The 27,713-nt window shown below is 39.8% G+C and overlaps 2 protein-coding genes across 2 annotated transcripts; one reads left to right on the top strand and one right to left on the bottom strand.

Moving 5' to 3' along the window:
• Nucleotides 1–441: 441 nt before the first annotated feature.
• On the bottom strand, nt 442–17,024 carry chaf1a (chromatin assembly factor 1, subunit A (p150)). The gene is made up of 16 exons (XM_034146230.1): nt 16,714–17,024; nt 15,456–15,503; nt 14,622–15,241; nt 14,146–14,208; nt 13,069–13,313; nt 12,151–12,211; nt 11,979–12,047; nt 11,548–11,759; nt 10,282–10,450; nt 9,909–9,989; nt 7,794–7,904; nt 7,395–7,647; nt 6,643–6,802; nt 3,085–3,403; nt 2,864–2,942; nt 442–1,330 (listed from the first exon to the last, which is right to left on the bottom strand). The coding sequence occupies exons 1-16, from the start codon at nt 16,775–16,777 to the stop codon at nt 1,221–1,223; spliced, it is 2,664 nt and encodes an 887-aa protein (XP_034002121.1). The 5' UTR covers nt 16,778–17,024; the 3' UTR covers nt 442–1,220.
• A 1,447-nt stretch (nt 17,025–18,471) lies between these two features.
• Nucleotides 18,472–25,100, top strand: scamp4 (secretory carrier membrane protein 4). Its single transcript, XM_034147402.1, has 7 exons — nt 18,472–18,548; nt 19,718–19,744; nt 19,933–20,061; nt 20,207–20,363; nt 21,403–21,504; nt 22,984–23,101; nt 23,227–25,100. The coding sequence occupies exons 2-7, from the start codon at nt 19,738–19,740 to the stop codon at nt 23,413–23,415; spliced, it is 702 nt and encodes a 233-aa protein (XP_034003293.1). The 5' UTR covers nt 18,472–18,548; nt 19,718–19,737; the 3' UTR covers nt 23,416–25,100.
• Nucleotides 25,101–27,713: the final 2,613 nt, after the last annotated feature.

The raw sequence follows: 27,713 nt of genomic DNA, 5'->3' as shown, positions 1-27,713 counted from the left end.
TGCCTACCGAATAGTGACTTTCCAGGTTGGAAATGTGTCGTTTCCAAAGGCTTGTTGTTGAGCAGTTTTACGCATTACTGCACAAGTCGTTTTTATGATCTAAAAGCCAATGCATTTGGCATTCGTTTTTCCCCTAAAATGTAGACCAACAGAAGAAAATACCCTGGTATTGATTATACAGAAATAAATTCAATTTTCTTCTTTAAACTTGCACTTAAAAAGGTTAACATTCTGAAACTGAATCAATATTAAGTAATCAGGACAGAGGTTTGTAAAGATTGAACTGGAAATGAATATATTAATTCTTCCATGGACATCAGATCAGCTTTTAAAACAAGGGCTCATCCAAATCATGACCCTGATCAGAAACGCTAACTGAGTTAGTGAATGGTTACTGTGCTAGGCATCAGGTTACTGATCGCATCAAGAAGTGGCATTGAATTAATGGAATATAAAAGTGCAATACTTTTATTCATGTTTAATGAACTTATCCTGTTCAAGTATTCTTGGAAAAAAACACAGAAAATACATATTTATAAAACATTGTGACACTGGACCTAACTGTACAAGTACAGATCTAGCAACTACTCCAGAGAGTTGTCAGAGTTAGAAATTGCAGAATAAATGCACCAATTGAAATTGAAGGGAAATGTACAGAATGAACTTCAGCCTCTCATTTCCCAATCCTTATTTCTGGTAAACTATATATATATATGTACACATTTAGACTAGAAGATATCAGATAACGTTAATTCAACATTTCAGGAACCGTAAAGAATGTTGTTTTTGATTTCTTGGATTCTTCCTCATGAACATTGGGCATTTCTGTTCTGCTCTTCCTCCCTCTGCTCAACAACCTGTTGTTGCTAACGCGAGCCGAAGAGTCTCCAAAGAGGCCGAAGCCAAACATGCGGGACTGAAACTTCCATGCAAAAATCAATCACACACACTTAATGAACATTGGACAAACTGCCCTCAATAATCAAGTCAGACACTTCTGATGTTATGCACAACTACATCTTACAGGCGAGACCACTCCCGACTCACAGAAGAAAAAAAAAAGGTGAAAGGAACTCATAATATTGAGCAGAAGCCACCTGAGCGGGTTGCCTGCACCAAAGTGTGCTGCTTCATGTTGCTTGAAGACGTGATTCTGTCTTGGACACAGAAGCGTTCAGAACCAGGAAGGAGACATTAATCAGGGAGGGAGCCTCCTGTCCTCAGGCCGTGGAGAGGGTTGGAGCCGCGCTGGACACCGGGAGGGCCGCTGTGTCGGAGGGAGTGACCTCTATCACACAGTCTCCCTCATTGGACGACTTTCTGGTCGGGGCTACAGAGAGATAAATATAATGAGATTTCCTTTATATAATATATAACATGTACGCATCCATTTAAAGCTGAAGAATGAGGCTGAAACTAACATTAATTGCGAGTGGTGACAGCAATGCTGTATTGTTCTTCACTTTGTAACTATTCACCAACTGTAGTGAGAACCACAGAAGAAGTTGTTTATATTTGAGTCAGGAAAGATTTTGTCGACGTGATAGTCGCAACACTGCAAGACGCAAAAACAAAACTTTACAGGGGTGTATTTATGATACAAACTGAGTTGACAAGTATTTTTCATTCCATCGACTAAATGTTGCAAATCTAATCAAAAGTTTGCAGGCATTTGTAAATGAATGAAGAAGGTGCCTAAAATACGCAGTGAACCTCAACCCAACCCGTTTCCTTACTCAGATCTGCCTGAACACTCCCGCTATAAACATTTATAAATGTTCAAGTATAAAGTGCTTTCCAAAAAAAGAGAGTAATTCTGGGGTTGGCTTTCATCTGCTGGCTAGAAGCACCCGCAGTCAGGATCAACTTGTTTACAAAACGCAACAGACAAATCTCATTGTGCCTTAAACTTTTGGAAATAATAAGTGTAACTATTCAAATTCAGCGATTGGCAACACAGATGTATCAACAAAACAAAAAAATGAAGGGAGTGACCCTTAATATGGAAATATTTAACCATCTGCTCTAAGCAATTTGTGCTTGGACATGCATCTAAAAAATCCTGATGCATCCATTTAAAGGGGACCTATCATGCAAAATGCACTTTTTGATGTGTTTTATACATAAATATGTGTCCCCGGTGTGCCAGGGAACTCACAAAGTGTCCAAAAATAAAACCCTCTATCTTTTCCTCCGTACCCAAATCTCTAAAAACGGGGCTACAACGGAGCTGATCCAGATTTGCGTCCGATATGACGTAATATTGGAAATGTAGGCTGGCTTGACACCCACGGCCCTATCAGAAACGTTGCTATCAGAAACAATGCCCGACTGTTTTGGACGTAATATGGTCGGTGCATGTTTACATTAGCATCGCTAACACGCAGAGCTAACCTGTACTGCACAGAGCATGTGTGTGAAGAAGCAGGAAACAAAAAGGAACTCACCTTGTGGTATAACCGGCAAGAGAGAAAGCCTTTGAGCTCCATACTGTTTCAGAAATAATCCATGATATGGCGTTTCATCACCGCAGTATTTAGTTTAGACAGTAGCTGCCGGGTCCCGCATGAGCTCAGCCCCCTACTTTTTTATTAATCAATTTCTTAAAAAAAAAAAAGCCTTTATACCCCAAATCAGCACTTTTGAAACAGGAAGGGAAATAGAGGGATATGAGGCATGGCTAGAATGGGTGATCTGTTTGGTATTTTGAGCAAAACACTTCATAGACATGTTTTTTATATATCTGAGACCTATGCTATTGCCTAGAAATAGCATGATAGGTGCACTTTAAATGAAATCTGAACCTTATAGTAAACAACTACAGTTCCCAATAACAGTTTAATATTGGTTCTGTGTAACTCACCAGTCTTTGTGGACACAATGACACAATCTTCTTCGTCATCTTCCTCAGTGTCGGCTTGAAAACCATCTGCCTCTATTGCCTGAAATCCCAATGATACAAGAACACTTGAGACACTGGTAGGATACCCTCAGGGTGGGATAAGCATGTATTTGAGTTGATGATCTTAAAGAGGATTAAATGAAATGCTGCAGTTAAACATCTATTCGAGAGCTTTTCTCTACCTGCTCTGGGTCAGCACATTTCTTCATGAACTTGGTGATTGACATGCTGCCTGTGCTTTTCCTTTTGTTGGAGGATGACGATGTGGACGAGGAGTTCTGTGGGGTTGTGGGGGAGTTTCCCTGAGAGCCGGTGGCAGCCTGTGGTTCTTCACGGGACTCTTCTCGAGCCCCTGTGGTGAGGTAGGTCCATTGGCAGGGCACAGGAAGAGCGTCCTGACCGAAGCGGGTCAGAACCTCCGCCTGGACGTACCAGCAGCGTCTGTAGGTGGAGCGCTTCTCATAAGCAGCGTTGCTCTTCATCAGGCGCTTCACCTGTATTCTGATGAAAGAGGGAAAGAAAATTCATTAGATATAAAGGTGAAAGATGTATTTTCAAATGAGATGCAGTGTTTGTTGTAGCTTTTGAAATGAATAGCCAAATACTTTACTGTCTTTTAAAAATAAAAATAGTATTAGCTCTTAAAATGTAAACCGTACCATTTTGTAGATTACGTTTAGTTCTCCTTTACAGTTAATATTGTAAATAGAGCAGTGGCGGACTGGCCATCGGGACGTTCAGGACGAATCCCGATGGGCCGGTACTGAAGTGGGCCGGCAGGGTTCCTGCAGGTTTCGCCAACTCAAATTTAAGACTTTTTAAGACCACTTTGAATAGAATTTAAGACCTATTTCATGGCAAAAAAGTATGAAGGAAAATTGCTATGAAAGAAGAAATACGTCCCATAATTACTTACAAAGCAAATGTATTCATGTTCAACATAAGAACAATGACTGAACATAACAGCATAACAGTACAGAACTGTGTTAGCCAAAAAGTGTGTATGTGTGTGTGGGTGTTTCTCAATCGCGAGTACGCTTGCTTGGTAGCACATGTCTGCCGAGCATCTTGCTTCAGAAGCGAGTCAAGAATACTTCCTGGCATTCGGAAAACGAAGTGTGGAACACGCTAGCAAGTGTGCAGGTGTGCGTCATATGAGAGGCCCCGCCTCTTACATCTTCCGCCACAGATTTGGGGAAATTGGTCCGTGCGCAAAGCATTGTGGGGATTTTAAGACCGCGAAGTCTACTCATGTGCAGCCTCGATATTTCTCCAAACGGAGTACGCCGGGCTCGGTAGATTTCCAAGTATGCTGGAGATTGGAACAGTACTTCGGCGGCACTCGATGACGTAGTATGCTTGAAATAGTGGCTCTGAAGCAGCTTTACTCGCGATTGAGAAACACCCTGTGTCTCTGTGTGTGCTTGTGTGTGTGTTAGGGCTGTGCAATTAATCGTATTTTAAATCGCAATTACGATTTTGGCCTGCCACAATTACAAAAACAACATAATCGAAAAAAACTATTATTTAGCTTTGCTAGGTTGTGACAGTGCACTACAACATATTTGATCTGATTAATTTGAGTCTAATTTATTTTTATTTATCATATTTATATATGTTTAGTAGCTTGTGGAAGTGCGCTCCAAAATATTTGTTGATCTTGTTTATTGGTATTTATTATTTTGATATTATTTATTTAAATATCATTTATTTTAATTCATTTTTGTATTGGTTTTTCAGTTGAATTATACGTTCAGGGTAATCAACAGTTAAAAAGATACTGTTCAAATTATTATTTGTTTTAAAGTTCAATAAATGGATGTTTTCAAAGTCAATGAATAATCGTATTTAATAATCATGATATCAATTATTGACCAAAATAATCGTGATTATGATTTTTGCAATAATCGAGCAGCCCTAGTGTGTGTGTGTGTGTGTCAGAGTTCCCGTTAGCCGGTAATTACCGGACTATGACCGGTAAAATATGCTGAATCTAAATCTCTCCGGTCAAAATAATTTCCCTTTAGCACAATACCGCATCAGTTGCGCCACTTATGTGACAGACAAGAATAGTATGTGACAGACAAGAATATTCAATTCTAATGTCTAACATTTAATGTGGAGAAAGAGTGTCCTGTATGGGTTGATTGTGCGTTGATCTGTTGGTAATGCCTCTGGGTTCCGGTGGGCATGTAAACAAATGCATAATGCTGCGCTATACTTTGCGGCCTCACCCGGTTGCATAGCGACTTTTATTGTTTAGGTGTCTTTTAATAAGCAGGTAGTCATATCATTAGCTAGAACTAGCTAGATCTGATCGATATGGACATAAACGCGAGTGAAGTCTAATCTGACCGGAGCAAGAGATCAGCTGCTGCTGACGAGTCGACACGCAGCTCTGCATGATCATCTGCAGCGGTGAGCGGAACAAAACACACACTTCAGGTTAGAATATCACGTAGCTATTTTAATTACCTCTCAAACTACCTAAACTAGTTATAGATATGTTTAGTGTTACTGTCGGGTCACTCATTACTGGATCCGCGAGCTGCATGATACTGACGGGCTGTCAGGAGAGGGAGAGAGAACGCTCCGTTTATTATTCCCGTGTTATAAATTACTGTACACTTTTGAATAATGTAGTTAATCTACTAGAATTAGTTTGTTTAATATCGAATCATATCAATTTGTTTAAAAGCTCAATAAATAACAAAGAAGACCTTTGACCGGCACTTTTCTCATTTTGTCCGGAAGATTTAAACTTTAACGGACATGTTGACCGGCAACAAAATATTCTAACGGGAACTCTGGTGTGTGTGTGTGTGTGTGAGAGAGTAACAAGAGCTATATTCAGAGCTCTGCTGCCTTGGCTACAATTTGTCATCGTTGCTGTTGTATGATTGGTGTTTAACTACGGTATTTAGCATCTACACTACAGCACCTCCGCTTTTAGGGTTGACGTCGAAGACCCAAACGTCGCCCGGAGGTCCCCCGGTGTTGTTGCGGGAGCTGCTGCACTAGCTAACGCTACATTAGCAAAACAAGCGCTAATTTATTTTGCAAAAGGTGCAGCGGGCTTCAAACACGTTACCCTCCACTGGTTTCAACCAAGCACTAAATTCGATGTTTTCCAACCAAATACGGTTGAACTTACACTTCCCCATATTTATTTGTAAGTAGATTCGAAGAGACATGAGTTTCTGACTGTCGCTAGCTGAAGCTTGGTTGCTAGGTTACTAGCTGGGTGTTCTCCGATAAGGGGCCAGGGGAAACAAAGTTAGTGATTACTGGTTCCATGTTGATTTATTTCAATACAAATTGTTGGGGGGGAACTGAAAGGCTATTACCGTTACTTTGCAGCCCGGACATTTCCCCCAAAACACATTTTAGACGCGATCGCAACACAGAAGTACCTTTCAAATCCCATCATTTTTAAGACCTTCTAAATCATATTTAAGACCTTTCTTATTTTTTTGGTCATATTTAAGACCTTTTTAAGGCCTTAAATTCAGATTATCAAATTTAAGACTTTTTAAGACTTTTTAAGACCCCGCGGGAACCCTGCCGGTCGGATAAGTCACTACATATTTTGTATCCGTCCGCAAGCACGACGCCATCCGCGATCGATTAACTAGTGGACAACGACCCCTCCTTTACCTGTTCGCTCAGCTATCGCGTGAGGGGTCTGCTTCATGCGCTCCGCAGTAACCCCGCGTTATCACGTAATATGGTTGTTTTACCTGGTGGGGATGTTTTCTGCCTGACTCTGAGGGCTGGACAGTTCGGGGGGCGATGAGGATGAGGAGGTGGTCGGCTGACGACAAAACTCCTGGAACTCACTGATGATCACCTTGCTGCTGTTGGTGTTGCCGTGCAGCAGAGGCAGCAGCCGACTGAGTACTGCGGGAGAAGAGAGCATTAGAGATCTTTAGAATGTGTCATTAGCTCAGAAAGATATGTACTGTTAAAACCTGTAAAGGTATACAACATTCTACAGGAACACATTTTGATTGCTTCTGAAGAAACATACATATTTATACAGGTTCACAATTTCAACCAAAATGCAATGGCCAAGGTTTAACCAGCTAATGCAAATAAACTGGCCATTAAGGCTCGTTATAATTCTAATTATGTACTGATAGTTCAAGTGTGAAATGAAAAGGTAAGTTTCAACTACAATGCTTGTATCCGATGGTAACTGTATCAAACACAAGTCTAGCATTAAACAATATGGCAATACACATTGTTTAATTCATGGGCACAATAATACAGTTTTTTAGGACGCGTCACTGTGGCACTCTATTGCTCGCCAAAATAAAGCCATCATAACGGTTATTGATGTCACCTGTGCGGATTGTGTCACTTCAGATGGTGTGTGTGATGTGTCAGAGATGCAGGATGTGTCAGAGATGCAGGATGTGCACCGATCAACGTCACATAAAGAACAGCTGTTCCCCACAAAGGCAAAGAGAATGCGGTCACACACACTTACATTGTTCTTCTCTCTGGCTCTTCCTCAGTGAAAGCTCCTCTTGGCTGGGGCTGGTGTCTACCTTTGGTAAAGGCTCCACCAGACAAAGAGCATAAGGCTTGAAGAGCTGCAGTCCAGGTCCTTCTCCCTCCCAGAGGCAGCCCCTCACCACAGGGTCCAACACCTTCATCTTCTTCTTGGTGGACATCAGCTCGTCCCACTCCTTTGCTTTCACTTTCTGACGTATTTTCTGCTTCTCCAAGTCGCCACCCTCCTACAAGGTTCAATGTATGTTAATAATGGTGCAAATAGGAAGCAGAAACTAAAAAACAGCTAAATCAAATGAATGCTCACATGTCAGATTAAGTAAAGAAGAATTAGATGTATGAAAAACAAACAAAATGGCAGCTCTCTTCATACCTCTTCCTCTAGAGCACACTCATCCTCTGAAAGGTACCCATGAGGAACAAAGAAGCCGTCATCATCGCTATCATCGTCACCTACTTCACCTCCTTCACCTCCTTCCTCTTCCTGAAAAAGATCAACAATTCAAAGTCTTAAAAAAACGGTCAAATTAACCATTTAAATACAGGATAAACGCTTTGAGAATGATCATCTTCTCCCTGAAGTTCAGATTATAAAAATGTCGTTCTTTGCCAGTTCAATTAAATAAGCATTCCAACAATCCTTAAACATATGATTTGATTATTCACAATCAGTGTTTCCGCCAGACCAGGGCTGAGAGGGCGTCCACCCCGAAAGCGGGGGGGGGGGGGGGGGGGGGGGGGAATTGGTGACTTGAATTTTGAATTGAGCCGTCCCTTATAGAGAGGCGAAGTCCCTCCCTTTCCGGTGGTGTATTGAAGTCAATGGCGAGAGAAAAGTTATCTTTCGATCCCGTTTGAATTGTGCCACGAATTACACATATGATGTTTGTCAATTTAAAAGATAATTTTTCAAGTTAAAACAAAAATGTTTTGCCGTAAAACTGTGAAGTAAGACTTTTTTTGTGTGAAACCGCTCAATGAACTACATCTCTGGTCTCGCACAACAACACACGTCACCAAGATGGCCATCACTACTGTCTTGCCAAAAAAGGGATTGACTACCCTCACTATCACCACAATGAAACACGTCCAGAAGAATGTCATGCAAAGCTGCCTGCCTGCCTTTGATTCTCCCTGAACTGCCTGATCTTTTTAATGTTCAATGTTAACCATTTGTGCAGATAGCATGAAGTAGAAAAGATCACCGATGCTAATGTAGCGTTAGCATTTCTCCCCCGGGGGCATCCGGGCTTAAACTGTGTATTATAGAATGATCACACCTGTGTGACAGTACTCTTCAAAGGGTTCACGAAATATGACTACTACTCTTACTGTTTAACATTTTGGGTTACTTAATGTTAAGGCTAATAAAAATGACAAGGCTAAGGCTGTAATGCTAACTAACGTGCTTGCTACTAGCTAGGTAGCTAACTTGATCCAGCCACTCCTGGTCATTTCATCAGACGGGAAGCCAAAGAACGAGCAAGACCCATTGCTGGTATGATGACAACCTGGTACTAAGCACACAGGCATCTTGTCAAAGTTATCTTATCTTTGCTATCTCTTATATTTAGTGGAGGAAAACAATGATGACATCACTTACGCGACTCTGGGATTTGTAGTCTTTCTAGTTGCGTATTTTTCATAGTATCTTATATTTCAACAGTTTTACGACAAACTGACTTTTTTGACATGGAAATTATTTTTTAAGATTGACAAACATCATATGTGTAATTCATGGCACAATTCAAACGGGATCGAAAGATAAGTTTTCTCTCCCCATTGACTTCAATACATAACTTTTCCGAAATAAGGTCCCATGGATCGGAAGTAGATGGGCGGGACTTCGCCTCTATAGATACTATCTCTTTACGTTAGTGATGAGAATTCCGGCTCTTTTTAGTGAGCCGGATCATTTGGCTCGGCTCTTCGGCTCTCAAACGGCTCTTCATTTTACCACAGTTCACCACGGAGCCTCAGTTTTGCCGCTGCGAGGCTCCGGCACTCGCAGTTCACGCACGTGCTCCACTAGCACCCCCCTCGCTCATCGCGTCCAAATCGGGGACGTTCCGTGTTGTCCTGAACGATCTTCAATACTCCAAAAATAATCCCACCAGACTCCTTTGCCCCTCCAACAGAGGGATGTCCTTGTCCTTTTTCCTTTTCATAATTTCAAGCGATAAAAACTCTCGATCTTCTCTCGATTTTTTTTTTTTTTTGGACGCTCTCGGCTCGAGTTCAGGGCGTTCCGAGCTGAATAATGGCATCAAATGATGGCAAGACGCCCCCCCCCTGGCGGAAACGCTGTTCACAATTAATTTCATGTATTTACTTGGTGTTATTCGTTTTAACCAAGGTAAGCAATAATTAACCCTAAAAAGTACTTACTGTTGGATATATGTTTTTGTTGAAGGTAATAAAAAGGACCCCTAATAAATGTTTAAATAAAAAGGAATGTGCATGGGTTTTACCCTGTAATGAAACTCACCCCTTCACTATGCGACAGGGATTCTCCCGGTTCCTCTTCCTCCCATTCGTCATCACTGTCCACTTCATAGTCCAACAAACCCTGCAGAGACAGAACACACCAATCATCATCAAAGCAATTCTAATTGTAGTCGACATTTTGGGGGGAAAAGGCTAGAAAAGTATAGGTATGTATTGTGGTTTTCAGTCGATACAGTCCTTTTCCTTACATTTACCCAATATCCCCCAGAAATAATAAAGTATTATGATTTTAAATTGTATTCCGATGTAATGTCATTGATCTACCCTAAAAAGGTAAGTTATGTTTATTACACATGGGATCTCTTACTTGTGGTGTTAACAAAAACCGAACAGATTTTACCAAATAATTGTACCTTGTCTTGTCTAAGGGGGCAGCGAGGCGAGATGTTTTCACTCTTTTTACTCCAGGTGCCCCAGTACGCTGGACGGTGGTTTGCATGGAACTGCAGCAGCTTCATGGGTCCATAACGGTCACGATCTGGCACACCATCTGGTTTAGTCTCTTCTACTGGTAAACAATCGCTGAGGAATCAGAAGACATGAGGGGAAGACTGTTAACCATAAAGCTTCAGGAAGGCAATGCATGAACCAGGGAGCACAAATGTAACATTTATCCAACAACCATGAACTATTTTGTACTACCATGTCCTTTCCTTTCTTGTAGTGTCTTATATAGGTTTTCATACATGTGAATCGTCTTCAAATGTTATAATCCCAAAGCACAGGCCGTGTGAGAAAATAAAATGCTTTTCCAACATTAAAGCATGTACTAGCACAAAATAAAAATATGAATCTGAACAAATGCATAACAACTGGTGTGTCAGGGAACTCGCGCAGCGTCAGAAAATAAAACCCTCTCTCTTTTCCTCCGTACCCAAATTTCTAAAAACGGGGCTATAACGGAGCTGATCCAGATTTGCGTCCGATATGACGTAATATCGAAAATGTAGGCTGGTTTTACACCCACGGCCCTATCAGAAACGTTGCTATCAGAAACAATGTCCGACTGTTTTGGACGTAATATGGTCGGTGCATGTTTACATTAGCATCGCTAACACTCAGAGCTAACCTGTACTGGAGAGAGCATGTGTGTGAAGAAGCAGGAAATAAAAAGGAACTCACCTTGTGGTATAACCGGCAAGAGAGAAAGCCTTTGAGCTCCATACTGTTTCATAAATAATCCTTGATAATGCATGATATGGCGTTTCATCACCGCAGTATTTAGTGTACAGTAGCTGCCAGGTCCCACATGAGCCCCCTCCTTTTTTTAAAGCTTTATACCCCAATCAGCACTTTTGAAACAGGAAGTGAAATAGAGGGATATGAGGCATGGCTAGAATGGGTGATCTGTTTGGTATTTTGAGCAAAACACTTCATAGACATGTTTTTTTATATATTTTTATATATCAGAGACCTATGCTATTGCCTAAAAATAGCATGATAGGTGACCTTTAACCCATACTGGTATTTTATAGTGGTTATAAAACTATCATGTGTCAACACAAAACCAAAGAATGACAGAAGTATCTGCAATAAATGTAGAGGTGGCTGGACATGAGGCAAACCTTTGATAAACTGTGCACAAACATGGATAACCACTGTTCTGTTCCCAGTCTCACCTTAGTGGCTTTCTAGGTTTGGTGGGACCTGAGCTGCGGGGCCCGTCCCTGATCCAGTCTTTCAGTCCATTCAGGTCATCAGCAGGTTTCAACAAACACCGGTCCAGTTCCTCCAGAACAGACTCCTCACACTGAACCCGGCAAAGCGGTGCCAGAGCCATGTGTTCTTTAATCTCAAATGGAGCAAACTTCCCACACGTAGCTGCAAGTGTCTAAAATAGCAGAGATGCAGTTTGATTACTTGTGTTTGTTCAGGCGGTGTACCATCTTAGTTAAACAGGGGTATATAACGGATCAGTGTTGCAACTCAAACATTACACCTGGTAAGATAATGCTGATTTAGCTTTCTAACCAAGCTATGCTTCACTGAGCACTTGAGTTTTATCAAGCAATACATTAACAAATACATACATTCTGTTATATCTACTAACCTTTGGAGCTTGTTGAATTTTGGATTTCTGCAGAAAACGTGTGATTTCTGCTTTCCCCGCTTTGACACGCTGTAAACAAAAAGATTCAGTAAACAGCTCTCGTAAATCTGGAACACACGTTGTTGCAGCTTCTACTTTTTGTATCAACAAACACATTTTCACATTTACTTACATCCTTCTCTTCTTTTAACCTTTTCTCTTCTTCTTTCTTCCTTTTCTCTTCAAGCTTTGCCCTAAACCAAATTCAAAGTTCACTTTTTAGACGAGAGAAATCTTTGTTATTGCATTTCCAGGGTATATGCAGGAATCCTGAAGTCAAATGTAAGACCTTTTTTTTAAGACCCTTTCCATACATTTTAAGACCTCATCACCACTTTGAGTTTTAACAGGCTACATTGACGACACACTTTACCTCACATTGACTATATACAGTATTGATTGTCCTCCCTCCTTATCTTCCAACCATTTGGACGCAAACTTGCATTTCCCCATAACGATGTTGTTTAACAACCGGCGTAAACGGACCTTCGCGCGCTATCAAGCAGTGAGCGTGCGATGTCCTGTTCAGATGACGTCAAATCCAACGGGATGCCATAAATAAACTACACAGAATCACACTACACACCTACGCAATGATTACATTCAGGCAGACTTTAGAATACAACCTCTTTGGACAATTTATATACTTATTGAAAACAAGCTACAAAATGTAATACCTTGGAAAATGCCGTTTAATACTTTTTAATAGCCTTCATTTTCGCTAAATTGATTTATCAGTATATAATCTGTTCAATATTTAATATTCCTTCGGTCATATATTTATGTATATATAATACTTTGTTAAATTCAACATGTATATTTTGTACTTTCTTGATTATTTCTAGTCTTTGAATTTGTATTGTACATTGCCTTGTCTTCTTATGCTGCTGTAACACAAACATTTCCCAAATTGGGATCAATAAAGTATTTTATCTTATCAACTTTGAATACTTTTTAAGACCCCGCGGACACCCTGATTTATAACAACACATGTATCTGATATCATGCCACATGTATAACACTTGAGTAACAGGGACAATGCAACTCTCACTCTTGCTTGGATTTCCGTAGATCCTCTTTTGCTTTTAACTTGTCAGCTTTTTCTTTTTCCTCCTTCTCTTTTTTCTCGCGTTTCTCTTGCTCATCTTTGTCTTTTCTCTCCCGTTTTTCCTTTTCTCGCTCTTCTTTCAGACGGCGAGCTTCTTCTTTCTTTTTCTCCTTTGCAGCTTTAGCCTCTTCCCTTTGGCGGTCCTTCTCCTGCCGCAGCAGATGCCTCTCCTCCTGTTCTTCGACTTTCTAAAATGCAAAAGTTCAGTCAGTTTTTCTCTCCTACAGGTTTAAGAAATCAGGTTGTGTATAAACAAATATTCAAAATCCAAACCCCAACTTGCAGCGTATAGAGAGCCACAGTGACGTGTCCTAAAACCCGGAAGTAAACTCCTTCTGGTTCCTTCGACAAAAACACAATGCAATTTCTCCATAGGATTTTGGAAAATAGCTGGAAATAAGGTCTGTGGTTGACACACATTTAAGAGACGGATCACGTTTTGTTCAGCCGGATAATATCCACAGGTCTACCCTACTTTTATAATCATAAATCTAGTCGCCAGAAGCAAAATGCTAACGTTATGCTATAAATGAACTACAGCAGGGTCGCTGCTTCAACGTCACGCCAACTTAAGATCCATATTCAAAAATACAGATTCAAAATGGTACAAGTTGAAGCGTTTGATTTAACAGTTTGCAGGAGGCAGGGACTTGCTTTCCAGCAGAACACGGGGAAAAACAAACTTAGCGGGAGTGTTCACGTGTTTGGTGTAATGGCGTACAACGGCCTCGACAACTTCTGTAGTCCTATTCAGCCACTTGTTAACAACCATCGTTCTTCAGACACGTAAACTCTTCAAAAATCACCAGTGGGGTCACTGCTGATGTATTTAATGTCGTAGAACAAAACGTGATCCGTCTCTTAAATGTGTGTCAACCACAGACCTTATTTCGAGCTATTTTCCAGAATCCTATGGAGAAATTGCATTGCTTTTTTGTCGAACCGGAAGTGGTCAAATGCTAACTTACTTCCGGGTTTTAGGAGGCGTCATTGTGGAACTCTATACTGAGAAAGACCCACCTTTAACGAGCGCCTTCTGATATTTTTCTGATCTGATGGTATCTTGGGGGTCGTCTTTGGCTCCTATGAGGTTAGAAAGAAAAACAAAAACGCTTATAATGATTGTTAAATGTGTTTGACGCAATGTCAACCAGCCTTGTCAATAATTAATTTGCATGCTGACAATTATTGTACTATACTTTGAACTCTCATACGGTTGGCATTTAAGAAATATTCTTGTGTGTTAATCTATAATATATCTGAAGGCATTTGTCTGAATTAACAGATGTTTTACTTTTTCAATCAAGCCACTGCCAGTTTCTATTGTTATAATAACAGCAACAAAAAAGTATCTAAAACATTAACTGATAAAGCAATTGTTTTGTGTCTTTATGATAACATATTAAAAAAAACTTCCATCAAAGCTCTTTTTACCATTCTGAACCTGGTGATAAGTCATTTATTTGTATGCAGATACAGCAATGGTAGATACATACTGTGCTGGGTGTAGAAGTGGATGTAGGGTCATCAGTCTTGGACTTCTCTGGCTCACTTTCGGATGTGCCGCTGGCGGATGAAGCTGACAGCATGGACCTGTTTCCCGACTCCTCCTGCTCCTCTGGCTCACTTTCAGAATCCTGCGTTGTGTCAATCTGCGAAACTGAAGCTGTCAGATTAGCCTCTTCTTCTTCCTCCATCTCTTCGTCTTCTTCCTCATCTGTCTCGACAACTGTGCAGTCTAAAGTGTGTGTTTTAGGAGGGCTGAATTTCTCAGACAATGTAGTTTTATCTTTTCCCAGATGCTTGTCTTTCGCTGGGAGGCGGGGTGAGGTGGTAGCAGGTGAAACAAGGTGCTTAATGGGAGACAGGGCGTTGTCTGCGGTCAGATCTATAACCATGTTCTCATCCGCCGACGCAGGGCGCCTTTGGCTCAGGAAGCCATCAAGGGGCCCGCGGCCGTTAACCAAGGGCGGTCCACAGTGTGCAGAGAGCGCATAAGATTCATTCTCATTCTCCCTGTCCGAGTCTCCTGGTTTGGGGCAGGTATGTGCACAGGGGCGTTTAGGTGGCTGGTTCTCTTTAGGTTCAGGGTTCATGCGCTTGAATGGGAGACGAGCTGCAGGCAGAATAATTAAAAAGAAAATCGTATGACTACATTTTATATATACAAAACTGGGGAATAATACAGATGAAAAGAGTATCTCAAAATGTGCAGAAGTTCTTTAACAGTCAAGACATTGACAGTACAACTAGGCAACCAAAAGCTATTATTATTTTTCTTATTAAATTAAATAACATTGAAATAGTGTAAAATATGAAGTTGAATTTACCTTGGATAAGTTTTTTGTTGGCATTTTTACTCGACTTACAATCCATGCCTGAAAAAGGAAAACAAATAGCACATTAGAAAATAATAATTGGCACCACATCTTCACTTCAACATGATCAACCTTGATGTGTTCATTTTGACAACTGTGGAACTGATAGGAGCTGATGGGATTTTTGCAGAATGTAAAAACACAATGTTGACTAAGAATGATTCCAACTTTAATTACAACGTTTAAGTATGAAACTCTTTTGAATTACAATCTTTAAAAAATAAAAATAAACCTAGGACCCACTCAGCCAAATTAAATTGTTAAGAGCAACGTCACATTAGTTTACTGCTGTATTAACCAGATGCCAGTGACGCTAATGCACTTTGGGTTTACACATTCGAACCACCATGTATTGATGTGATAGTCAATCCAATACCACACGTCTTAAAAGTATTACTTTTAGAAATTGTTGCATTGAATTTAGTGGTTGTGTTTGGTTTGCTCTCCCGCCAACCGGTGTATTATTAGTCTGTGCTGCAGGCCCAGTCGGGTCCGCAGAGCAGGAACTCTTTCATAGGGCTGTCAGGCAAAGGTGCACGCCTGACCACAATGCTGAAAACTTCGCATTGTAACATTAAAGTAAGTATATTACCAATAACTTTGGGTATGTGAAAGCAACGAGAACGTAGCCGCTCTGGAGTGACACCTTTGAAAACAGCTTTCATATGAGGTTGACCAAATCACAATTGCCAATGAGACTAGCTTGTCTGCTAACCTCACAAAACTGGCTACACCTCAGGCAGAGCTATGACCTAGCAGAGAAACGGTAACAGTCACTCAGAAACACGCTCGAGTTCGAATAGTAGGGTGAATTGAAACAATGTTGGTATGAGGCCTAACCAACTTTGTCATTACTTTGACGTTAATGTTGACGAATTGACGTCACAAGTTAACATTTGTAATGCTGAGTAGCAAGCTAGCTTTACATAGCTAGCTTTAATGTTTGGCAAGTTGGCAGATGTTTGTCAGTTAACGTCTGCCTTGTAACATTGTCACTATCGTTACTCAACGTTAGTTAACCTTTATCGGCAGGAAAACGTTAACCAACGACAAACCTAACCTTAAGCAACACATATTTATGTTTTTCCTCTGTTTGTGGACGCTAACCTGCAGAACTGCATTGTGACCGTATTATAAATGTAGATTGTTCATTGTGGCAAGATGTTTCAACTGCCTACAACTTAATTAATAGAAAGCGTTAACGTTGTACCTCTTCTGCGGGGAGTCGATGCTGCCAGATGCCCGTCCACAGATGGAGTTTCCGCCGCCAACATCCCAACCACTAAGCCGGTGTTCCACTCGTTTATGAATTCTCCGTAAAAAACAACGGTACAGGTAGCCTAAAAAACCGAGAATGCAACCGACAACAAATCAAATACTATACTGCTATCTAAACGACATGTATTTCTAATTTATTCACATAAAACATAACGCATTCTCTTTCCGCATCTCCCACACAGTCCCTTAGTTTACCCCACTGCCTGCCTCGCGCTCCCAAGTCGGAATTGGCGGGAGTGTGTCATTGCATCAATCACCGTAGCTGATTGGTCAAAGCCAAGTTACTGATCCCCGGTTGAGGCGCTTGTTTTGTACAACTGCGTTGTGCGTTTACGTGGGTGTTTTGTGAAATTAAGCGCTTTGGGACATTTCTAAAAACATTAGAACTAAAATAGTTGGAACTTTATGGCCACAGAAAGGCATAATTATATTGGCTCATTGTGTCTTGCGTCTTGTGTTTTCTAAGAAAACATACTATCTCCACCCTGTTCGGGACACCCTGTGCTGGAAAACGAGAGATGGCAACTAAATCTGGAAGGCCACGCCTTCTGGCTGATGTCTTGGGCTTTGTGATTGGCTGAGGAGCTTGATTTACAGAAGTTATGGTTGCCATGTTGTGAGGTTGTGAGAAAATATAATGAAAGAAAGTAGTACGATTTTGGGTACACTTTCAACCGTTCTCATCACGAATTAGGGTTATATTTCGTTATGAAACCCCTGTGTTGCATAACGACAATACCTGACTCTGATAAACTTGATAGTATAACACATTTGTAGAGTATGTTTTGCAAAATTGCGTTTAAACATTTTGCAAGTTTAAAATATAATTGGTCACTCGCTTCATCACCCACATGTTTTTGCGTTACGTCAATGACAAAGTTTGTTTTCTGTTGTTTTCTGTTGTTTTATGTTTCATGTGGAACCTAATTGCTGCAGGTCTCCCTTGAAAAAGAGATCTATGATCTCAAGGGACAATCTGGATAAATAAAGGTTTGAAATTAAATGAAAGTTGTCCAATGTTGATCAGTAATGGCAACAAATGTTCATCTGCTCCAAGATAATAATGGCACCGGAATGAATACTTATCCCTGCCTAATTTCAAACACGTTTTTGTCAATTACAAAAGGAGATGTCACATAAAAGTCCAATGTTGTTCTAATGTACATATTCCCTTTTTACTTTTTGTTATTCAGGTGCTGTTATTATTATTTATCAAAAGGAAGGGCATATTAATTCACTCCATAAATCTATAGATGTTTACCATCAAAGGCTGCTGATGCTGTATCAAGTTAGATTAACATATTGTTAAAATGAAAACAAATGTAAAAAATAGGTTTTAAATTGAGTTGATAAAGTTGGATTCGTGGATACAAAATAAATAAATAAATGTTTAGGTAAATAATATAATATTCTTTGATGTTATTACCTTTTAAATGTTATGACAACGATCAAAAATGTATAAAGGCAAATAATCCTGATAAAATCTGAGTTTAACCCTGAATGTACTTTCATGAGTGGGTGGGATCCGCGAACTGTAGTGTCATGTTGCTGTCACGAGTTTCCCGTTTACCGCGCACATGAATCATGGGACTTGTAGTTCTTTATGCGCCCAAGCTTGTTGAATGCATACAGCTAAGAACTACAAATATTAAATGTGTGGCGCAGCCGCAGTACGTTCAAAGGCTGGGGTCGCAAAAGCGCATCCTGAATGAATCTCCGGTCCGCTGCGGTTGTCGACGGAAACGAAAGGAGATACACGCTATCCCGGTAACGTTGGCATATCTTTATAACGCATTCCGGTTACTTTAACACCATTTTACTTCTAGTCCGACTGCCAGTTAGTCAAATACAGCATCAACGTTATGGAAAGGCTTCCAACTGCTTCTGTTGGACTAACGTTACTGAGCTGCCTAACAACCAGCTTTAGCTCATTACAGATCTCATTACTTTAACAGAAGTACTCCGATATTGTACTTAAGTAGAAGTACCAGAGTGTAGGACTAGTCTGTTACAAGTTAAATTCCTGCATACACTATGTTATTTAAGTTAAAGTAACATACTTAAAGTTCCAAAAAGTAGATTGCAGATTGACTAATATATAATATATGTTCTGATTAAAGCTGGTCATTTTGATTGTATACTGCAGGGTAGCTTGTGAATGTTACTCCAGGTGTAGCAAAGTCTTATTAAGTTGATTATATTTCACTTCATTTATCCAAATCTATGTTGTGGAGTAAAAGTACACTATATACCTCTGAATTGTATTTGGGTAGAAGTGCAAAAGTAGCAAAAATGGAAATACTACAAAAGATAGTCCCTCAAAATTACACTTAAGTTCAGTACTTGAGTAAATATACTTAGTTACTTTACACCCCTGTGTATATTGTCACACACATATAGTTCACACAGCATTATACTTAGAAGGAAAACAGCAGAATCTCACTTTTTTATGTCCAAAATAATATTTATTCAAATGGTCTTATGCAGCTACATTTTCCATTTTCGACGTTAAATTGACTATCGTTTGGTCTATGAAATGTGTACAAAAACTGTCAAACACAGCCATCACAACTTCTCAGAGACAAATGTTGCTTCTTCAGATGTCTCGTTTGACCAGAAGTCCTATACCAGAACATTTTTAGTTTAAAATGATCAGTGTTAGAAGAAGTACTTTTACTTAAGGGAAAGTACACATACTATGGTCTTAAAATACTCCACTACCAGTAACAGTCCTGATTTCAAAGCTTTACTTAAGTAAAAGTACAAAAGTATTAGCATCAAAATATATTTAAAGATATATATAGCATAAGGTTATTCAGTCAAATTGAGTTAATAAAACAAGTAAAAGAGACTATTATATGACATATATTATGTATACATATAAAAGTACGAGGGTTAATTGTCTAATTTCATTTCTGTATATTCATATTATCCAGGAAACTGTTGGGATTTCAAGATGGCAGGTTAGTCACTTAAAACACGTTTCAATCTATCTATCTATTTATCTATCTGTCTATCTGTCTATCTCGCTATCTGTCTATCTATCTATCTATCTTGGTAAATTCACAATCCACACTACACTTGCCCGTCCTTTAAACAAACTCTTACTCAGAACAGAAATAATAAAAGGACATGTTGCTTCCCGTTTCAGACCGCGCCAACAACTTTCCTCCCCTGCCTCAGTTCTTCAGAATAAAGCCATGCTTTTACCACAACATTGAAGAGGAAATACCTGCACCGCACCAGCAGTTGGTGCGCAGAGTCTACACTCTTTGGATGAGTGAGTGTTGCCGCATACATTAAATAGTACATTTCTTTGAATTTATCTTGGAATAGGAACATGAATTTCTTCTTTCTACTACTATGCACAAAAATGAATCACTTCCCTTTCTCTGCTTTCCTCCACTGTCCCCTCTCCCCCGCAGTGTATTCAGGCACACTGTTCCTAAATGTGATCTCATGTATTGCTTGGTGGGCTGGGGGTGGAAGTCCCACAAATTTCGGCTTTTCACTACTCTGGCTCCTACTGTTCAGCCCGTGCAGTTACACCTGCTGGTTCAGACCACTCTACAAAGCCTTACGGTTAGTCACCATCTTATTAATGTCATTATGCTGTATCATTTCTGAACGTGGTATATTTAAAGCACAAATCACCCAAAAAGTCTCTGCATACTTTACAGAATACAATGTAACATCAGACACACAAGTATGAGACATCACACTTGATAACGCATACAGACAAAATGTAAAACACATCACCAGGAAAGTTAATGTAGGTCAGGCCATTTGAAAAGTTAATTAAGCAATGAGGTTAACATGGAGGGGAGCTCAATGAGCAAAAGCTCTACACAAAAATACTTTTTGTTAAAACCTAAAAGTAAAAAAAAAACAACGTCAAAGGAAGTTTAAAGATGTAATAGAATATAGAGCAATAGGACGAGATGTAGGAAGATCTTTGGTAGGGAAGAGATAAGAGTAGGAGGAACTGAACAGAAGACTGGAGTAAAAAAAGCTTGATGGCAATAGTGCAGCCTGGGAAAAACTGTTGTAAAGTCAGTTGGAATTCATCCCAACTGCAATTACTGATTCAAATTCTGTCATCTACCTGCCTGCGTAACTGCGCACACTACAAGGCTAAGCAGACAAACTATCCCAACACTAGCATGCAGGCTGTGAGTATCACTCCACAAGGAGTACAGACAGTGTTCTTGGTTGGATATCTTCAAAATGTAGCTTACAATAACGGTTTGATCCAACATACCTTATCCTGCTTGAGAAAGTCTTATATTTCACACCTTCAGGCTGATTGTAAACACTGTCTCTACAGAAGGCTACAGCAGCTTAGGGGCTACTCATTTCAAAATGTGATTACTGGAAATAATGGGATCTAATCATAAATGCTTCTAGCCAATATCACCCCCACTGATTTTCCATTACACTTCCAAAGTTTGGACTGTATGATTGTGAAACTAGTGTGAAATAGTCTCCTCTGTGGTATCATAAACACTCACCTTCTATCCTCAGGGTTGATAAATGGTAGGAGGAAGCAGCGCTGCAACAAAAATAGTGCAACTCTTGGATTGTGAGTGTATCATCCTTGTGTTTTCTCTTTTGTTCACAGGGCTGACAGCTCGTTCAACTTCATGACCTTCTTCTTCGTCTTCTTCCTTCAGTGTGTCTTGGCTCTAATCCAGACTATTGGCATCTCTGGCTGGGGAACAAGGTCAGTAGTAAAAAAAAAAAACTGTGCGCATGTTTCATCATCGAGTGGGTCATGAGGGCTTTTGTCAAATGATCAAGGCAGCTGGGAAATGTGTTTCCATCAGACATTTTCACACGTGATGATTTAAGTATCCATACATTATCTGCACATTTTTGCTTGTTATTTTATAATTACAGTTTGTTCCATGGTTTAGGACGAGGGGTTGTTGTAGTCGCTGTACATGGGTTTGAAAGGTTTTAACCATAACATTAAAATACTAGTTTGGATCTCTTGAAGTGGGGCTGAATGAGGTACTTAAACACAGCAGTAAATTGCTTTGCTTCTGTTGTGGTACTCCTGTCTGTTTCTCTTAACGTGCGTGCCGACCATCATTTACTGTAATTGACTAAAGATAAGTTGTCCTTATGTGGCTCCACTACAAAAAACGGGAACTATCCCTTTAAGAACCGATGAGGCATACTTTGAGTATATACAAACCCTGATTCACATGAAGTTGGGATGCTGTGTAAAAGATGATGAAATCTCTAAATTCCTTGAAACATTTTCCTAAAATGTTGGACTGTTTTTTTCACACAGTTGTTCACAAAGTGGTGACCCTGAACCTTTCGGGGATGCTCCTTTTATACCAATCACGACACTCGCCTATTTCCAATGAACCTGTTTTTTTAGCATTCCTTAACTTTCCCAGTCTTGTGTTGCCCGTCCCAGCGTTTTTGGAACGTGTTGCAGGCATCACATTTTTAAATTAGTGAATATTTGCAAAAAAACATAAAGTTTATCAGTTTATATATTACATATCTTGTCTTTGTATTGTATTCAATGGAATATAGGTCAAAAAAGGATTTGCAAATCATTGTTTTTATTTACGTTTTACACAATGTTCCAACTTACAAATATTTGTTTTTTTCCCTTTTTGTCAGAAAGGAGGTACAATTGAGTCGCAGTAAATTCATGGTGTTTAACTCTTAACAACAAGGTTTTTTGGGCAAACTATAATAAAAGTTCTTTTTTTTTCACATTTCTAAAAACAGGCTGATAGTTGTCTTGAATTATCATGTTAATTGTTTATTAAGACTATACTCCTCTTGGAGTGGATTTCTTATACTTTTTTGAGTACATTATACAAGCACGTGTCACATCTAAATAACTACAGTCAGAATGCCATATTGATATTTTATTTTAGAATAGATGTAGACATTATTATCACCAACCATGTTCTTAAAGCTGAGCAATATTGGTGTTCAGCTGCTTAAGTCAACAATACTATTCACCCATGATAACAAGTAACATGTAATGATAAAATGTGTCATTTAAAGTGAATGTGACACTGATCATCCTGAAGCTGTTTGCCACTGCATCTGTTTGCGCACTGCTAATGTCTCATTGGTTACTTTGGGTAATTGTATTAAATCCACTTTGCTAATTGCATACTGTGTGATACACTAACCCGTACTACTCCATCTCACCAACTCATCATAGCGGCTGGATTGCGACAATGATGTTTTTCAGCACAAATGTGGGCTCCGCTATAGTGATGCTTATCACAACTCTGCTCTTCACTGTGGTGACTGCTTTAATGGCACTGGTTCTCATTAAGGTGAGCATACACTAAAAAACACACTTGCATTTGTCCATCATCTATATAAGCCCACACAGACGCTTAAAAACAGACACAAATGCAGATTATGAACACTTTTTTTACACTTTCCTTTCCTGTGGTAGGTGCACAGAATGTACCGAGGCGGTGGCGGCAGTATGGAGCAGGCTAAGGAGGAGTGGAGCACCGGGCTGTGGAAGAGTGCTCCGGTGAGGGAAGCAGGTTTTAACGCTGTTGCTCAGACGGCCCAGGGCCCGAGTTTGCCCCAGTACCCTGCCGCAGTGCCGAGTTACCCCGACAACAGCCACTGGTGATAGGGGAGAGTCACCACTAGAGGGAGACAGATAGCTGGTCGTTTTTTAAGCAGCATATCATCTCACCCTGACATGACAAAATGCATAGAAATATTGTTTTGAATGTTCACTTGATCTTAGCGCTACACTTGTAGTAGAGGGTTATCTTTATAACATGCCATTACATTTCAATTTTTGTTTACATATATTTTATTATTAAATGAATGAGAGAGAACTACAGTTTTATGCTTAAAAAAGTCTTGCAATTGGAAACTCAAAAAGAATGCGAACTGTTTCAGGATAGCAGTGTGTATAGGATGTGTGCCTTATGGACCTTTTATGAAAGCATTGTTTTATGTATTGCAAAATCTGCATGCTAGAAATTCATAGTATGCCAAACCACAGTTTTTTTTGCTTTTGCAACAAGAGAGCGGCTGCAAACTGCACGTTTTTTATCTGGTGGAATTGATTTCTTTGTAATACATGTATTCTGTGTCAGGAGTTCAGGTTATTTTTGATGCTTTGTGCTTGAAATCTCCATGCTTGCCTACTGGCTGTAATTTCTTGCCTTAATATTGCGTGCAGATTTTGTATGTAAAAACTATCTTGCTTGACTTTCGCCTTAAACTGCTTTTTGTGTTAAACTGAACTTTTGCTTCAGTGAAGTAACGTGTTGAAACATTTCAAAAGTTTTGGGTGTGTAATCCTCCCGATTACTCACTGAGTGCTCATGTGCCAAAACACTAACACTTTCCATTGTTTTGATACTGGAAAAAAGTCACTACCAAAGTAGATGTATTCAGTTTCTACACGGTTTGCTTTTAGTGGTCAGCACCCTGCAGTGAAGGATAGGGTCCTTCTGCTGTTGACAATGTTCCAGTCGCTTTCACTTTCCCCCAGATAGACTGAGTATGTTTGTGTGACTGCAGTGTGTTTGCATGCAGTCTATCATGGGGTTCAGATTGAACAGGATTCTCTTATTTCAAAAAAACTGACCTCGGGTTACAACCAAGTCAACTGACTGAAAAAATAACTGCAAATGGATTCAGCGGTGTAGTAAAATGTACACATGGTGTGTTAAAACACTATCTGTTAACTGATTAAATGTCATTGCAACAATCATATGTGAAGAATCTGATTCAACCCAATGATTGTGGCTTTTTATGCAGGTCAAATATAAGTTTAACTGCTTTTTATTTCGGCAGAATGATACCAAAAGCCTATATGACGCTAGGCACCTGCTGGAAGTAGAAGGTGCCTGCCTCATTATTTGATTTACTTTTATTCTTGTTATGAAAGTGTCCTCTATGGCCAACTGCCAAAATCAGTATTTTAATTTTTTTTTCTTCTGTTATTTGATAAGTGCGATATTGTAAAAATAACCTTAAAATATTGCAACATTTCAATAAATATTATTATTCCCATTATTTCTGTGTCCTCGCTGAATATTTTACGGTTGGAAAATGTGGTGCAAATCTGAAAAAAATGCCAAAAACGTTCATAATACAGAAGTTATTTTGTATGGCTGTATTCCATTCGGTTATCTGGTGTGTCGAGTAATGTTAGAACATCCAACTGTGAAGTGTTTAAGGTTTGATTTTCTTTCCAAATGATTTCATACAGTATTGTTTTGGTGGTATGAAAACGTAGGAATATTGGAGATTTTTGTTTTTGTTTGTTTGCATATTAAAGGTCCCATGACATGGCCATTTTTACTGATCATAATTCCATTGTTGAGGTCTACTAGAATAGATTTACATTGTTCAATGTTCCAAAATCACATTGGTTTCTCATACAGCATCTCTGTATAGTATGTGTATTCACTCTCTGTCCTAAACGGCTTGTTGGAGCTCCTGCCCCCCCCTCCCTATGAGCCCACTGTGCTCTGATTGGTCGGCTCGCCCACTCTGTTCTGATTAGTCAACCAATGTTACAGCTGAACATCAGTGTGTATGTGTTACAATGGCGTTTGTTAGCAACCAGAAAAGGACACCAGTAATGACAAACAGATGAGAATGCTGCGTGGGGTCTGGGTGCCGTGTTGGCGGGACGTTGCGGGGATCGCTGCTCCGCCCTTTGAGGCTCGAGGAGCGGACAGTGTGAGGTGGATTACTGTTGTCATTTCCTGGTTGCTGCGTGGGGTCTGCGAGATAGCGAGACACCGCGGAGCTCAGCCTGAGCACACACACACACTCACAGCCTGAGCTCCGAGTGTGTGTGTGTGTGTGTGCGGAGCTCCGAGGATTGGTCCAAATGGACCAATCCGCAGAGTTCCGCAGCGTTACGTCACTATGACCAGGAAGAAAAAAATGGAAAAAGAAAAATCTCCAACGAGGTGTTCTGGGACAGCACAGACAGGTCTTTTCTATGTTAGAGTTTTACTCGCTACAGGGTGTACTTTGAGGGTTTGTGACTTTGCAGACCGTTTACATGCAGAAAAAGCTACGTAACACACAAGGGGACGGGTAATAACCGGAAAAGCATGTCATGGGACCTTTAATTTAATGACTTCGGCTCTTCAAACACTCAAAGGTACAGGTCTCCCTAAAATCAGAAAGACATATTTGTTCTCTTATCTGCTATTTATCTAGATTGTTTTATGTTGTTATGAGGGTTGAAGATATCAGCAGCAGAGATGTCTGGCTTCTCTCCAATATAGTGGAGCTAGATGACACTTGGCTTTTGGTGCTCTGAAAAAAAATATTATATTCAAAACTCAACAGCAATGTCTCTTTCTGGAAATCATGACCCGGTTACTCAAGATAATCCACAGACCTTGTGAGCAGTTTCATGTTGGAACAATTTCTTTCAACCTAACTACAGCCGACAACCGCATTATCTCACAAAATGAAGCATCTATTTACTCATGCACGGGATGCTAATGCTTGTATACTGCTTGTTTTCCTGAGTTTAACCTCAGACAAGGACTCCATTAATGTTTACATCTTGTTCTATAATGAACACAAGCCTCACATTAATGAGTACATGTATGCTTGTTTCTGTGGCCTGATTTTGATGGTCGGTGTAGTTAGAAAGAAAACCGTTCCTACAAGAAAAATGCTCACAGCAAAGTCTGTGGGTTCACTTTAACCTCTTCATGATTTCTGAAAAGAGACATGCTGTGGAGTTTTTTATTTGTTGGTGCTTTGAGCACCGTAAGCCAAGTGCCATTTAGCCCCATAACATTGGGACTGATGCTAACATCTCTATATGATGTCAGGCCGAAGAGGAAAAATATACATTTTTGATTTTAGGATGAACTGTCCCTTTATAACAAAACGATACAAAAACAGGCTTCAGTGATACTCAGTTCTCGTCACTGCTGATGGACCCATGTGTGGTCTGTTAATGCCCACCTTTGCTGTGTTTTTACTTCTGTACCCCATGTCCTCAGTGAAAAATATTTTACCCTGTCGAAGATATTCTGCTGTCGTATTGATTTATTCAGAAATGCAAGTCAGAAATGTTCAAAGAAACCGGTGTAGAATAAAAAAAAAGCCTGTGAGCCGTAACGGCAAGACAGCCTGAACTAAAAGTAAGAGCTCATTAAATCTTGGGAGGAAACTAGGGCTGATGAACAGGAGAGAGGGCAGCTAGCAACTTCTGAAAGTTAAAAACAACTCAGTAAAAGCTCTCTCTTTTTTAGAATAAAGAAACTGAAAACAATATTTGGTGAGTTGCTTGCCTTTATTCCCCAGTGTAAATAAGCCCATGCTAAGAAATCTAAGCACTTTTTTTGCATATCTATGCAACAATCTTGGCAATATTTTATTTATTTATCCCCTAATAAGATCAAAATATACTTTTAATTCTGTTTTGAAAACTTCCTCTCTGTTCCAACTGCTCTGTTGAATAATTGAGACCCACTTCAACCCTTTCATATTTTACAGTACTGGTTTGAAGCGGCTCCGACTGCTGTTGTTAATGACAGAGTGTGAAAAACACAGAGTACATTCATGCTACTTTCCTGTAATTTAGTTTGGTCTCAGACCTTTTCGACAAAACAAACAGGTCTGAGGTAACTGAAGTCAGGTGTGTGTGTTTTTGTTCATATCATCCCGCCACATGAGTATCTGTTGGAAACATCAAGACAACAAGCGTGTGTCGGTTCAGCTCCAGAAATATTTTTCAGCTCTGTGAGGAAGTGGGTAATCATTACGGACAGCTAGACACACAAACAATAACGTTTTTTTTTTTTATTATCAACAAGAGCTGCATTTTCCAAAGTTTGATGCCAAAACAAAATGCTGTGTCTCTGATGCAAATAATTGATAGACTGACATCCATATTTCTACATCCCAATGATGATACAACATTTA

Source organism: Trematomus bernacchii, unplaced genomic scaffold (genome assembly GCF_902827165.1).
Source record: "Trematomus bernacchii unplaced genomic scaffold, fTreBer1.1, whole genome shotgun sequence".
NCBI lineage: Eukaryota > Metazoa > Chordata > Actinopteri > Perciformes > Nototheniidae > Trematomus > Trematomus bernacchii.
The sequence above is the reverse complement of the archived record's forward strand: the minus strand, read 5'-3'. Positions and strand labels throughout refer to the sequence as shown.

Excerpts from the sequence above, each read along its gene's own strand:
- chaf1a (XM_034146230.1), bottom strand. The coding sequence starts at position 16,777 with ATGTTGGCGGCGGAAACTCCATCTGTGGACGGGCATCTGGCAGCATCG. Across the intron at positions 7,905-9,908 it reads CCCTGTCGCATAGTGAAGGG|GAAGAGGAAGGAGGTGAAGG; the intron begins GTGAGTTTCATT and ends GATCTTTTTCAG. Across the intron at positions 7,648-7,793 it reads AGTGTGCTCTAGAGGAAGAG|GAGGGTGGCGACTTGGAGAA; the intron begins GTATGAAGAGAG and ends TGAACCTTGTAG.
- scamp4 (XM_034147402.1), top strand. Across the intron at positions 21,505-22,983 it reads ATCTCTGGCTGGGGAACAAG|CGGCTGGATTGCGACAATGA; the intron begins GTCAGTAGTAAA and ends AACTCATCATAG. Across the intron at positions 23,102-23,226 it reads TGGCACTGGTTCTCATTAAG|GTGCACAGAATGTACCGAGG; the intron begins GTGAGCATACAC and ends TTCCTGTGGTAG.